Here is a 15956-nt window from a genome sequence, read left to right on the forward strand (position 1 = left end):
ATTTTATTATATATTTTATTATATATTTTATTATATATTGTACATAATGTGATATATGTTCTAAGCATACGAGAAATGTATTTCGATAAAAAAATTTTATAATACTGGCAATATTAAAAAATTATTTACAGATCAATAAATGTGTGACTGATGTCGCTGTACATACATATATACACACACACACACACACACACACACACACACACACACACACACACACACACACACACACACACACACACACACACACACACACACACACACACACATATACATGAATGGCGGTAACATTGTAAAGAACACAGCGCATGTTCTTGTTTAAGGTTATCTCGCACTATTTTGCACTGTATCTGAAAGAATATTATTATGATTGAAGTTACGAATGAAAATTTTAGCACAATATATCCGCATTTGGAACGTACATTGAAAGATGCGAATTTCATAGGGATTGATACGGAATTGACAGGTATAAATGTTGATGATGTCAAAAATAGGTTAGTTTTAAATCTCCTGAATATACACTTGAATAATATTTCAGTGAGTTTATTATTATTTCTCGTATGCTTTATCGTTGCAGTTTGTTCGATTCCATAGAGGAGCGTTATGAGAAGCAGAGATGCAATATTCAATCGTACATAATAATCCAATTTGGTATTACTGTATTCCAACGAGTCCAGAATGAAAATCAGTATACAGCAGAGGTCTTTAATTTCTTTCTGCTACCTAGATCTATTCCATCAAAGAGTAGACAAATCGTTTGGCAAATTGCTGCATTAGAATTCCTGACTGCATATGACTTTGATTTCAACAAAGTATGTCGTATTCTTTATGAATTACTTTAAACTTTAAGAACAAGACGCAGCATATAGTTCACATTGAAATTACATTTATTTTGCTATTAAAAAAGTAACAAATATGTATATCAAAAACTTTCAGCTTGCTTATAAAGGCATTTCGTATCTCAATGAGGCTGACCAAGCAATCTTGCAGAAACAATTACAGGAGAATGTGTTATTTCGCAATGTGGAGCGATCTATCTCTTATAAAGAGGAAGACACTCTTAAAGATTATATCAATCAAGTGTCCGAATGGTTGAATCTAGCGAGTGACGAAACAAGTTCGTTTAAAATTAACACTCCTACTCCAATTTTGCAATATCTTATGCACAAGGAATTAAGAAATCGTTTCCCAAATGTTTGGACCTTCTCAGGAAATAATATGGTATATCCAATCATTTTGCTTCTTACGAGAACCATAAGAAAACTCGATTATCTTTCAAAGTTTTTAAACCTTCTAATTTTTTAGATTACGGTTATAAAAATTCCACCAGATTCGAGAAAAGTTTTGGAACAAGAAGAAGGTTTTATACTAGAAAATGTGTTGCTTGAATCATACGTAGGTTTTTCAAAGGTGTTTAAACTTTTGGTATCTTTGAAAAAACCTATAATAGCACATAATGCTATGTTAGATTTAATGTTTATACATCAACAGTTTTATAAGCCATTACCACGTATGTATAATATGAAAAAATAATTCATCTTCTCTATTTGTATAATGCAATACGGTGAGAAAAAGTTAAATTATGATAAATTATGAATAATACATTATTTGCAGAAAAATACACTGATTTCAAGAATAATATACAACACCTATTTCCAACAGTTTATGACACAAAACATTTAAGTTTTGAATTGAGAGAGCTTCTTCCAACAGAACGTAATTTACAGAATTATTATTAATTAAAAACATTTACATACGTTTGTATACAATTTAAAGCATATTGACGACATTCTTATTATCTTTACAGAAAAATGGAAATTTAATTCTTTAAGTGGCTTAGTCGAATATTTTACAGAGAAGCAAGGAAAACATCTAGCACTTGCACCACCTAATATTAATCTCACTTGTAAAATAAATTCAGATAAAGTGGATGGTAGATATTTTTTTTTATGGTATATTGATTTTACAATTTTATGGCTAATTTACATCTTGTAAAACTTTTAAATTTTTTTAGTTACTGTACCTTCAATGAAATATCATACTGCAGGATGGGATTCTTACTTTGCTGGTTATGTATTTATTAGAATGGCTCATGTATTTGCCACAAAACGTTATGGACAGTAAGTTATATATACAAAAATTGATAATTATTTATTTTGATTCCTAATAAAAATATATATATTATATACATTAAAATCTATTGCTATAAGTAGAATATATAGAAAAATCTTATAATTTTAGAGGCTTAATGTTGAAGCACTTTACACATACAGAATTAATGAGCAATATAAAAAGTTTTGCAAATTGTATAAATATCATCCGTGGCAGTACAAATTATTTGGTAAGAAAAGTGCAAAACATTAATTGTGAATGAAATATACTATATAAAAAGAGACGAGCTGGATGTATATTATATTCTTTTACAAAAAGAAAACGACACATTATGATATTCCCAGAGACTTGACGGACCTGAACCTGTATCGACTCGACCGAAATGGCTTTATGTGAAAATGTCGAAGCCGATAACTGCTTTGCAGGTATTGTACCTAATTATTCCAGATAACAATGTAATATGATTATAGGATTCTAAGCACTTTCGTATATTACAATATGCAATATACGAATGTAAAAGATGAATAATTTGTAATCAGTCTGCATTGTTATGAAATATTTGCGCAGATAGCTGAAAAAATGTCGACATTCGGTATGGTTGACGTGAAGCAATACACATCGAAGCGCGTGTTAGTTGCAGTAGCAAATCACGGAAGGTCAGTGATCCATACTGTTTTATCAACTCTTTTTCGCTTCTCTCTTATTTGATTTTATCAATATTCTATATTATGTGCATATATAAATAAATTGTTAAACATCTTTCGCACAAAAATCTTGCATGAGAAAAATAGGACGGCTTTATATATTGAGAAAACGATTGCTGTCAACTGCGTTTAATTTCGAGATATCTATAAAATACCATAACATTGCATTAATGCAAAGCGCGGAAAAAGATTTCGCAAAATTCGCTGTCTTTAAAGAGCACTTCATTTCTTCCATATTCACAAATATAAATAAATAATCGACGGAGGAGAGGGAAAAGATAATTTATAATAATATAAGACTATTTCGGTGGCGGAACTATTTTGGATGCCTTCCAAGGGCAACCGTTCACCAATGCATTGCATAAAGTGATTTAGTGTTTTCATTTTCATACAAAACAATTATACTGTCAAAACATCCACGTTTGCATGTTTTTCAAAATGCGAGTGAATAACAAATTTATAGGTCACTTAATATTATTTAAAATTTAAAACGAGACTGATATATAGATAATAAATTTTCGATAAATATGATATCGGAAAGAATAATTATACAATTCTTTAAGTTATCAATGTGAAAAATGACACGCGGAATATAAATGGAAAATAAAAATTCGATATAGCATTACTCAAACACGATGAAATTAATGGAATAATTTATTAACACTTGAAAAAGCAGAATAGCTCTTTTATTATTATATCAAATAGAAAATGTGCGTATTCTAATATATTAGATGCGCTGCAGTTTAGAAAGTTTTAAATTGATGAATTGATGAACTGTTGATTGAAACATTTTTATAATTTTATTAGTATAATTATATAAAAGAGGGGGTGTGCGATCCCCCCCTCTATGCGACTGTGAGATTATCGATCGTCATTTATTTCATTGACACGATGTTACATTGAATTATCACTTTACACTCACCCGGCGATTCGCAACACATGTTCCATCCGAGTTTATTTTCTCGGTCTGGTTTTATGCGATTGATTTCAATCGACCGGGTTTGTCTAATTCAGATAGTATGCAAACACAAGCCGTGGGATATCGCCAATTCAGTGAATCCATTACAATTTCGCTTGTTTTCGAGAGAGCACCGTGTTGAGACAGCGAACGCGTTAAGTGCCTTGCGGCCATTTAAACGCTGCAGGTGTTCGCGGCAAAATGTACACTTTATCTTTTGTATTTTATGTGTTTTTTATTCAACGAAGTAGGATAATATTTTGTGTGATCTGCTTTATCGTTGTAGAATTTGCAAAATTGCATCTCTTCTATTGTTAATTTCACGAATTTGTTTCTCTTTATCATTGAAAAACGCGTTCTGATAATAAGAAAACGCACTTCGCGTTTCGAGGATCTCTCCATATATCTTGTCTTCTTTATATTAAAACTAGAACAACACAAGCGCTACGTCCTCGATTTTATATAAAAAGGAATGATATTTTTATATATAAAGTTTGTTAATATTTTTCGATCAAAATCAGCTGATCAAAGCATTAATTTGCTAATTAAATTTTAAAATAAAAATGTGTTATAAAAATTAAAATAATAATATGTTTTAAATAATATGTTATAATTCTTTAAACTCGAATAATATTTTTTGACAGAAATCAGCTGATAACTGTCAAAAAATATTAATCGAGTTATAAGTACTATAACATTTTATTTAAAACATTCTTTTATAATTTTTATTACATACTATTATTTTAAAATTTAATTAACAAATTAATGTTTTAATCAGCTGATTTCTGTCAAAAAATATTAATAAAGCGTTAATTTGCTAATTAAATTTTAAAATAATAATACGTTACAAAAATTAAAATAGTATATATAATATGTTTTAAGTAATTATAATATTATAATTCTTTAAACTCGATTAAAATTTTTGACAGTTATCAGCTGATTTCTGTCAAAAAATATTAATCGCGAATAAAGCATTATAACATATTATTTACAACATATTACTATTTTAATATTTTTAACATATTATTATTTCAGAACTTAATTAGCAAATTAATGCTTTATTTAATATTTTTTGACATACATACATCAGCTGATAAAATCGAGGAATGGCGCGCACTTGTGTTCTATTCTCCTTTTCTAAAAAAAGGCATATTAAGTCTCGCAAGTAATGTTGCCTTTTTCTCGCGATGTTGATTAGCTACCTCGATTTGCGTTGTGCGTTATATTTATAGCATCAAGAGGCTGTCATCGCGAAGGTTAGCAGTTTGACAGTTTGTCCAAAATAAAATAAAATAAAATAATATGTTTTAAATAATATATTTTAATACTTTAAGTTTGATTAATATTTTTGACAGTTATCAGCTGATTTCTGTCAAAAAATATTAATCGCGGACAAAGTATATATTATAACATAGGTATTTATATTATTTACAACATATTATTATAATTAAAACAATAATATTTTGTAAGTAATATAATATGTTATAATACTTTATCCGCGATTAATATTTTTTGACAGAAATCAGCTGATAACTGTCAAAAATATTAATCGAGTTTAAAGTATTATAACATATTATTTAAAACATAATATTATTTTATTTAATTTTATTTTGGACAAACTGTCAAACTGCTATCCCTCGCGATGACAGCTGCTTGATGCTATGAATATAACGCGAATCGAGGTATAGCTAATCAACATCGCGGAAAAGCGACAATGTCAATAGCATGTCTTTTTTTAGAAAAGGATTAACGACTATCTCGTAGAATTATGCGGTTTTTTTTTTTGTTTTTTTTACGATAAAAGTTCCGTAAAGTTATCCGTACAAATAATTGACTCGTCGCTGTCATGTTGCGCGTAGGATTTTCTTCGTCATTGGCATCATTCCCATCTTTATGTCGCTTTTACCAACGAACTTTTGCGGATATATTTACAGCGCTTATTAAAAGATCGCCACTGTCTACATCACTGTGTGTACATTATTATTAACGGTCTATTATTATACCTGCTGTGTGCCACACGTGTGCAACTTTTGTCACGCGAAATTGGCTTAACGCGTAATTACGTTTATCTTGTCAAGGCAGACCGATCGAAAAACGTCGCGTTATTACATCCTCATTTGCGACGCAATGATCAAGAACGATTTCCTCGATCGTTTTATAGCGCACGAGACATATTGCAACACTTCAAACAAAACAAGGAGCTATACGTTGTCCCTTATAATCCGATACGGCACTCACCCTCGGTCCAGCTCGTCCTATGGTGCGTATAAAAAATCAATATGCAAAATATATAGCATAATATAGTTCGATATAAATTTCGATAAAAAATTCCTGATTTGATCTTGAGCGTAAATTTCAAATATCGATTAGAAATAAATATAGATTTAGATATATAAATTTAGGTAGATAAATATAGATTTAGATTATAATAAATATAGATTTATTTCTTTATTTGATTTTATGAAGATCTGCGGCGCTTAAATGTGAAAGGGAAATTCGATTTTCGCCTTACGGCACGTGTTCACTAATTAAGCTATATAGCTATGTACATGTTGGAGAACTATCGAGGGATCCATCATTCGCGACAGTTTTTGGGACGTCATGTTTCCACGTGCCACGTCGATTTCGGGACGCATCCCGATGTCGTAATCGGGATTTTAATCGATGATCGATGCGTTGAGGTCGATCCAATTCCTATTAGTAGTGGTAAACGAACGCGAACGCCGGGTTACGTCAAACAAATTAATGATTTTCGACAGACCGCACTCGTAGTTCGTAAAGTCCCCCAATTAGCGTCGACATTCCCCTGGATGCGAGAAGTCGTGTGCGATTCGCGCTGCCAATTGTTGCGAAGGCATTATATGACGACGTCCTGGTCGTCGATCGTCACTTGGTTACCTAACACTCGGGTGAAAGACTCGACTCGCCGATGCTTATTACGGCTGCGATTTTCCGCCTCTATCTCGGTTTGTCGCAATCGATATATATCAATCCGCGCTCGCGTATCATTATACCCGTTCCGCGTGCAATAAGCGTGAAGATGTTATATTTTATATTTCGATCGTCGCGATTCTCCCCCGTCTCTCTCGCGCGTCATATCACCAAGTTAGACATTAGAGATTTCCTTGATTTTTCACCCCGCAGACGTTTTTAGAATGTTCAATTTTAAACTCTTTATGATCGCGACGTTCTCCTTGAATAGAACGCTTGTTTAAATATATGTTCCATGATGAGTGAGAAGGTGCAATAATTTATCGAAATTAAATTTTCCTAAAACTGTGCTTTTAATTTTATGAAAGCATAGCGTTTAAAAAATAAATTATATCGTTGTTTTAATTTCAAAATATTTGCATTACGAAAAAAATAATCCAATCGTCATTTATAATTTTTGTATGTTATTATTTATTAATTTTCTCTTATTATTTTATTTGTACAAAAAAAATATATATATTTGTATCATATAATCGACTGATCTTTTTAACTAGGGGCAGTATAGTCGTTTCTAGCGGGATCCTCGCTTGGATGCTGCATCAGAAGTTTCAGAGAAGTAGTTAGAGATGGTTTGTAAATATCTTTAAGAAAAAATCTAGGACAATAGTAGAATGTATATTCTAAAATTTAGAAATATATTGTCCTTAATAAGAGTTTATAAAAAAAAACACACAAGTTTTAAAGTGTACATGTAAAAAATTTTTCTTATAAATATATAACAATAGAAAACGAAATACTTTGGACTCCTGGCATGATATCTGTTTTTTTTATCCTTAAATTACGACAGTTGAAAGAGCGATTCCAAGTTGATGAACTGATTTACCTATCGTTAAAATTAAAATTTGCGGCTCCGAACACTCGGCTCATAAAATACCATTTTCGAGGGACGACAAAGTTATTCATAGATCCTATAAAATCGAGCAAACACACACAGAACGTAATAGGGGAACCGTACAGGTCCACAGAGGTACAGAAATGACAAGCATTTTACGCTTCACCGCAATGTGCCTGTCGCCATTCTGTTTAAATTTAAGATTCAGCTCGGGAGCGGAATCTTTGCGGCAGTTGTTATTATTATGACTCGTGGCGAGAGCTCGACGAGTTCTAAGTCGGCCGGAGCTTAAAGCTCGTTTTCGAGCCGAGAGCAGGAAGTGCTTCTCCACGCTCGTTTGCCAAAGAAACGTTCCCTCTCTCTCTCTCTTTCCCTTTTCTCTCCCTCTCTGTAAAAAAGAACCAATTATCCCCACCGTGATCTCGAGAACCGTTGATTGTCACGTCGGTCCATCCATCATATTTCTTTTTCCTCTTCCTTTCGTCAACCTCTTTCGTCAACAGCCCAACCACCCCGAATAATCATACACTCGTGACGTCACGTTAAAATTGTGTAAAAAATCACGTTTTTCGCGAAGAATTATAGGCGAAAAGAAGTGTCAGGCAAATTCCTCATAAATCTCGGCGTAAGATAGGAAATAAATTTTTTTCCGTACTTAACGCTATATCAGAATGCACGTCTTTCTCATATGTAAGCATTCGGGTATAGAGGACGATGATACATTCTGCGATCAAAGTGCTAAGATACATAGGTACTTATCGTCCGCAGGAGGAAGATTCCCGCTGACATCGCGTATCTCCGCGATGATATCTCCGCAAAAGTTTTCTCTGGCCGCTACCCAAGGCCAAAGCACTCGAAATAATGCGGTAGCAATTCGTGTGGGCGGTCGGACAGTCAGCTTGGTCGGTGCTGGTGTCCGGTGGCAGGTGTGGACTCCTCGGGATGAATCCCTTCCACGCGCTGCGTAGACGAGGTAAAGGTCGTCCGCGTGGACTCGGACCCAGGGCTACGGAATTGGGTTAACCAAACTGCGAAGTTTCCCACCGATAATCCGTTTATCCTACGTCGAAGCGCGTTCCTCGTGTCGATTGCTATCGCGAAATTGACCTTAGTCGATCCTTCAAGTAAGGCAAAGACTGGAGAATATAAAGTAAAAGGGTTGCTTCGGAGAATAATTTTTATGCCAGAGATTTGGTAAAATATTTAAAGTTAGAAATATTTATGTTTCAATATTAAAATTGCGAAAAGCTATCGCTAAATTTTTGTTTAAAAATACATTATTTAAACAATTTGCTGTTGACTTTTCTGCAATGAGAATTTAATGTTTTTTTTACATTACTTTTTAATATTAAATATTTTTATGATCAAAAAAAAATTATCTTCGAATTATGAAAAAGAATACGAGGACTTTATTAATTAAACATTTATTTTATAATTTTTACTGCTCTTAATATTGCTTAATCTGTCTGATAATTTAATGCGTTGAGAGAAGACCAGATTAAGATATCAATCTCGTGTAATTGCACGTGTGTAGGTGTGCATTTTTGGCATAGGATCAACGTATACAAATACAGAAAATATGACTTTGATATGGCCGGGTATTTTTCAAACTTATAAAACGCGGAGTCGCAACGAAACGCGTTTAGCAAATGCATGTACGAGCGCGTATCTGAAGTTGAAGATGTTCTCTTCTCCCAAGAGACATTCATAATTTTCAATCTACCGAAGCATCCATCATGCGCAAGTACGATTGTATATCATCGCAAAGTATACCGCATGCGTTCTATAAAATATATTTGGTCGCCATTACATCTTTCTACATGTCTTTACACTCCATTGATCAATTCAATGTCAGGTACGCCGTCTTTTACAAAATGTTTCAAGTTTTTTTTCAAATATAAAGAAAATAATATAAGAGAAAAAAATGGTGATTGCTTCAATGTTCAATTATTATTAAATAAATCGGCAGTTTAATATTTTTGAAACCCCGGATACAAATCACTATTTTATCGTTAAATATTATTGTATTGATAGATATAGATATGCTTTTGTTATTATTGTGATTTTTTTTAAGTAGTATATTTTAACAGAATCTTGATCTTCCGAATTTTAATAGTGTCAAAGAAAATGCAAAAAGTAAGAGAGAGGAAGTAGGGAGGAATTAACTCCAAAAGCAAGTTATCGGGCATCCGGAATGAATCAGGAATATCTTACATATAAAACGATTTGTCTTAATAATGTAACGTGCGGAATGACGAGGAATCATCAATTCGAAGTGGGACAAAGCCACGAGTATTAATGGAATTTCCCTGAAAATTGGCTGCCGCCCGACAATGTCGAATCTGCCTAAAGCAACGCGTGTCTGCGTTTCCACTTCAAAAGTCTACCCTTCTGCCTTCATCTCCCTCGTCTCCCTGTTAATCTCATATGTATTCGCGTATCCTTTAGCCTCGTCGCACGTCTTTTCTCGTTCTTTTCCCTATCTTTCTCTCGCGACCGAGCTCGTTCGTCGCCCGTATAATTGTATCTCGTGACTGCCAGAAATATGCTTTGCGAACCCACCTATCTGTTCGCCTTCACCTATCGGTGCCGTTCCCAGGACGATGGAGGAATCGCCCAGCACCGTAGAGACGATTGAAAATACTCCGTCGCGGGCTTCTCTCGGCGGATTTCGAAATCCTCGCCAAGATGCGGCATGCCTTTAGCACCTGTCGCACCGTTCCCGAACGACGACAGTGGAAATAGCCGTTGTGCACAGAAATTGAGGAGTGCGAGTAAACCGTAGACCCGCCGAGATAATCCCCTTCTCTCTTTCTTTCACCACTTGTCGTTCACAATTAAAGAAAGAAAATTGGAGTTTGAATTACATTCTTCAGTCTATTTTTTTAGACACCCAGAAAATATAATAAAAATAAAAAAATATTTATATTAAAAAAAATGTTAGCTCTGTCCACATCGGTTATAATTCTTAACAGACTTATATATTTACTTGTAAATATATACTTGTTATTAAAAAGTTCATATATTTCGATTTTAGTCACATATTTTATATATGTGATATATACATACTTTTTAAATTTTACTTTTAAATATACATTTATGATAGAAAATAATTATAACCGAATAAAAAACATGTGATTAAGAAGAAAATAATTATCACAGTAAATATAATAACGTGTAAACAATTCAGATATTAGAAGAATGAATAATATTAATTAACGCGATTTTTTCCATACTCTACATTGTTATAAAGATTTCTAAAAAGTTACGAATGGCCAAAATAAATTAAAACTGTCTTAATACTTTTTATATAAAAGCTATCTATTTCTATATTCGTCGCGGTGTCCGTTTATTTTAAAGAGGGATATATTATATAATCCGCGTGCGCGTGGAGATTCGATGAGACGTCTGTTAGATTACATCTGCTGTCCCTCATTTCGATGTGTTTGGAAAACTAACAGACGCAACAGCGAAAACTTGAATTCTCGCAGCGATACACTGTCGAAACGGCGCGTGTGTGGATGATGAAAAGAAATAAGATTGATTCTATACTAGTCAGACACACCGGGAATCCTCGTGGATAGTCCCAACGGTTTCTTGTACACAAGTTCTCTCTACAACTATTTCGGTCCATAAGCTGAAACGCGGAAATAGCCTAGCCTAGCCCCTGGCCTAGAGCGTAGGCTTGACCGGCCGTAATAGCGGCTTTCTCAAGGATCCTTCGGGACGTCATGTTCTTTTCGTAGATTAGCAAATGTAGCATTAGAGAAGAGATTATTTTCTCTCGTATCTGAAGGAGATTCAAATGGTTTTTCCGAAAATAATATTTTAAAAAAATAAACGTTAAAATGGTCGAAGAAATCTGCAGATGAAAAAAAAGCAAGAGAAAGAATGACGATAATATTCAAATATATATATATATTATTTTCGAAAATATATGTAGATTATATGAATAAGATCATGATAGAGAATCGGTTGCAAAATATACTAAATAATTTTGGCACTTTTATCTATTATATATAACAGAGAGTGACTAATATAATTATAGTATTCTACGTAAAGTTATATATCAAGAATCCAATTTGTTATAAAAGTATTGCAAATTACAAAGAATAGCTGATTTTAAAACATAATATATGAAAATTATATTAAATAAAATTTAAGATTTTTTTATTTTTATATAAATTATCAAAAAATAATTAATTGATTATCTCGATTATTAAAAGAGTTATAAATATATTATTAGTTATTAAAAATTTATCAAGAAATATATAATTGAAGGGTGACGACGGTATGTATTTTAATCGTGAAGAAGTCAGAGTTGACTCTCGTATTTTTATCACCCTTAGCAAGTGTATAGCCGACAACAACCCTCGCTTTCATATTAGACCTCAAAATGTTCTTCCTATCATTGCGTAATAGTGCATCTTTTGCATGCTCTTATAAGAGGATGAGCCTATTTTGCCCTTTCCCAGAGCTTAAGATATTTTCTGTAAAGACGTATCTTTGCTAAGCCAATGAAGCACGACGAAAAAATACATACACCCTCCATAGATATATCCCTCATATTTATTATTATATAGTTAACATTCAATGATTAGCAAAAAATGTGCTATTTCGTAAAAATTTATTTTTTCAAGAGGCATAAACGGCCAATTATTTAATAAGGATTTCTAGCACATACTTATGCGGAAAGTAAAATAAAAATATACGTATTTTGAGAAAAAAAAAGGGTAAAAGAGCAGTGAAAAATGATAGACTCCATGAATCTATCAATATTTCTGTCTGTTCAATTCTAAAGCTTAAAACGACATTTGTATCCTTATGGCTTCTTTTCTATCTGTCACGTTATAACCGATCTTTGATGTGACCTAGCTCTGCTCGTTATCGGGATCGCGAAGCCCGATAACTCGCGCCTGCAAGATCGCGCACAGATCAGCGCGAGATCAGTCGCCAAGTCCGGACCCGCGCGCGCGAACACGTATCCTTGCGACTATTTTCGCGTTACGCATTTCGACATGATAGATGAGACTTTTCTGCGTTTCATCGACGTCGCGTCGAGCCGCGCGAGATCTGCCAAAGCCCCGGCACACGGCGATGGAGAACGACGAATAATTTAGGATCACCTGTCGCGCGAGCGTAGTCGTCGAATTTTTCATGGAAAATTGCACGCACATGGGCAAATTATTTTTTAGATTCCGTTTAAAATATTAATTAATTCTCTGTACTCGCCTGCTTTCGAAAAAAATTTGTTCTGTCGCGATTATTTTAGTTATGACAAGTTATGTATTATTTCTATATATTCTGCAATATTAATTGCTGAATTTTTTAATCGATGTCTTTTCCTATATTATATACACATACTTTGTCTTTTCTTGAGTATTATATTAATTCAATATCTTTTATATTCAGAAATCACCTTCTCAAATTTATTCTTAAAAAATAGCTCGAAGAATATTTTTAAATTCTGATGGAATTTTGAGCTTTGATAAAAATTTGTTTGCATCTTTTCTTTTAGAATTTAAAATATTTTTATAGTTTTATTTATTCCAGAGCAGAGAACGATTATAAATCTATGCTTGACATTAGCAATAAATAAATTAATTATATGAGCCTCGCTTGTCTTGAAAATTCAGAGAAGTGCATCCACTCGCGACGTCTTGCATCACGCAACAGCCGCGATATTCATCGAGCCGTAACGTTGCCTTCATCAAAATGGACAGAGACCGATCTCAAAGTACGATAGAATTCCTGGGGATGTCAGCACGCACAACTTAAATGCAACCTTCGTTCATCTGCTATTTTTGTTCTCCTCAAACAGTCTTTAGTCGCGCATTTAAACATAAAAATATGGGCCCAGAAATTTTAATATTAAAAAATAATGTCAAATCCGTTTTAATTCATTAGATTAAATATAAATAGATTATCTTAAAATAGGTTTAACTTTTCAAATATATTTTATTAAATATCAAATCACCCTCTCTTTCTTCTTTTTAAATTAAATTTAAAGAGAGAGATTTAAAGACTCTACATTAAATTTAGGAAATTAAAAGAATACAGACTATCAGACTAGAATAGAAAAGATTGTGAAATATTAGGACTCGAAAAATATTACTAAATATAAAAACAAGACTTTTTTTCTGCATACTATATCAAGGCGAGCTATTCGATACGGTTTTAAAGAATCTTTTTAAACTCTTTTTTTTTTATAAACTTGTGATATTCATGAATCTTATTGGTTGAATAGTCTGAAGAAAGTGTCATAAGCCTGCATTAAAAATTAAATCTCTACGTTTGATATGCAATTTTGTATCGTCGGTGGTTGAAAAAGTTTGAAATTTTAATTTAGTTAATTTTTTTCTATTTTATTAACATTAGATCTCTGTTCATTATTGAAAAAGTTATGTGTCTGTTACACTGATGCAGTTTTGCAGACGCGTAGACAACGATAAATATCTGATATTTGGTTGGCATCTCTAATTTTTACTTTTATATGTATATACGAAATCTAATACTTCGCCAGACTAATCATAGTCACTCTATCGAAGTATTAGATTTCGTATATACATATAAAAGTAAAAATTAGAGATGCCAACCAAATATCAGATATACATACACATAAAATTTCATTTTTGATGCCTCATTATAATTTGTTAATCAAGATATCATAATTGTATGCGAAGTAGAAATTTTTATAAACATTAATGTGTATCATATTAATATAATTTATCTACAGATCAAAATGTTAAAAATTTTATTTGAAAAAATTGCATTGGCATTTAAAGATTTACCTAAATTATTAACTCTGTAATAAATTTTATTGCATTTTACTATTTTTTCTTTTCAAAAAGAAAAGAATGAACTTTCTATCATATATATATATATATATATATATATATATATATATATTTTATATAAAATATAATTTTCAAAAAATAACAAAGCGTTTTAAAAATAAACATGCTTTACAATAATTTTGGCTTTGTGTGATATAAAGTTTTATGAAATATTTTATTTAAAGTCATTTATATAAAATGATTAGAGGAACTATATCTAGAAAATTTGTCGGGCGACTTAGAAGGCGTATTAGGATTCGCATTCCATCAACTAGTAAGAATACGGTGACATAAACAAACCCATGTGTTTTTATTTTTAACTACTCTTTGCCGTCTAAAAAGATTAAATTAAAACTATCTAAGTGACGTGTATTTCCTGACTTTGTTTGTCTACAGACACATTCATCATCGATGATAAATATGTCGTGTTTTTTTAGAAGAGAGCAACTATTATATATATTATGATCGGCATAGATCGATAAAGTGGAAGAGTAACAGACACATACAGACTCGAAATCATATAACAATGCACTTTGAATAACCATTATATTCATACCGTCATATATATCATCATAGTGATGTAATTGCATTGAGCCTATAATACTGATCAAGTGCATTAACACTACAATGACACGATAAAGATTGAATATAGTCGTATCTTGGAGAGTGGGGATCGAATGAAAATTATTGTCATCCTCGTGGAATGGACGGAACGTGTGTTCGTCAATCTATTATTTCATCGATGACAATTTCAGCTAATAATAACGCGTAACTCATTAAAAAAAAATTGATCATCAAAGTCTTTATTTCTGCTGCAGATATTCGATCAATTTTGCGCGATGGAACAAAATTTCAACTTTTTAATAATTATTAAATAAATACATTTTTTTAAATTCTTCGTACAAGAAGTTTTCGGACATTAAATATAAAATACTAACGTTCTCTCATTTTTATTCTTCAACAAGTAGAAGCGTACGGAGTAACTTTTTTCGTCCGCGTGTCACTAAAAAAGATCAACGCGGACAATCCTGGGTTTAATAAATCAAGTCGCGATAGCGAGGAATTAACACTGTCGCCTGTAGCGCGACGAGACGGCATGACCTGACCTACCCCAGAATTAGCGTGGAACTCGCTCCAATTCGAGGGCGGCGATTCGACACGGCGGTTCCCCGTGTCATCGGGGAATCGCCGGTGATGCAGAGGGTGTTATACCATACCCGATACATATATAATGCATATATGTATACGACGTAAGGAGCGACGACGATTGCAGATAGGACAGATAGATAGGATAGATCGGTTGCGTCCACGTTAGATGTTAGGACTATATTTGGGACGTTGAGCTACGGCTACTACTTTACTGGCCCAGTTGGCCGTTGATCGGACCCCCGAACTCCTTCCACCCTCTGCCCACTCTGTGACCGACCATTTATTTTTAGTTAGGTCGCTAGCCGTGCGCATCGATCCACCTAAGACCGACCGTGCATCGTAAATTGCTGCACTGGCTGCGAACGGACGAGAAA

The 15956-nt window shown here is 32.9% G+C and overlaps 1 protein-coding gene across 2 annotated transcripts; it reads left to right on the plus strand.

Annotated features, from left to right (window-relative positions):
* Positions 1-288: 288 nt before the first annotated feature.
* Positions 289-7496, plus strand: LOC145935238 (pre-piRNA 3'-exonuclease trimmer). Of its 2 annotated transcripts, XM_083036385.1 has the most exons (12): positions 289-494; positions 578-812; positions 937-1221; positions 1306-1510; positions 1615-1716; positions 1808-1933; positions 2015-2120; positions 2242-2341; positions 2457-2537; positions 2680-2768; positions 5936-6034; positions 7260-7496. In XM_083036385.1, exons 1-12 carry the CDS (start codon positions 367-369, stop codon positions 7327-7329), a joined length of 1626 nt encoding a protein of 541 aa, XP_082892511.1. In that variant the 5' UTR covers positions 289-366; the 3' UTR covers positions 7330-7496. The 2 variants fall into 2 exon arrangements, 1 of the variants encoding a protein (XP_082892511.1); XR_014425179.1 differs by lacking the exon at positions 7260-7496 and having other exon boundaries at positions 2431-2537; positions 5936-5984.
* Positions 7497-15956: the final 8460 nt, after the last annotated feature.

The sequence above is a fragment of the Prenolepis imparis genome, unplaced genomic scaffold, assembly GCF_030444845.1.
Source record: "Prenolepis imparis isolate NDT839.2.m4 unplaced genomic scaffold, iyPreImpa1.0 SCAF_4, whole genome shotgun sequence".
In the NCBI taxonomy this organism is placed as follows: domain Eukaryota; kingdom Metazoa; phylum Arthropoda; class Insecta; order Hymenoptera; family Formicidae; genus Prenolepis; species Prenolepis imparis.

What these genes read in the sequence shown, in the direction of transcription:
- LOC145935238 (XM_083036385.1), top strand. Translation starts at nt 367, where the DNA reads ATGATTGAAGTTACGAATGAAAATTTTAGCACAATATATCCGCATTTG. An exon ending in GTTGATGATGTCAAAAATAG is followed by an intron (nt 495 to 577) that starts GTTAGTTTTAAA and finishes TTATCGTTGCAG; the next exon opens with TTTGTTCGATTCCATAGAGG. An exon ending in GCAGTAGCAAATCACGGAAG is followed by an intron (nt 2,769 to 5,935) that starts GTCAGTGATCCA and finishes ATCGTTTTATAG; the next exon opens with CGCACGAGACATATTGCAAC.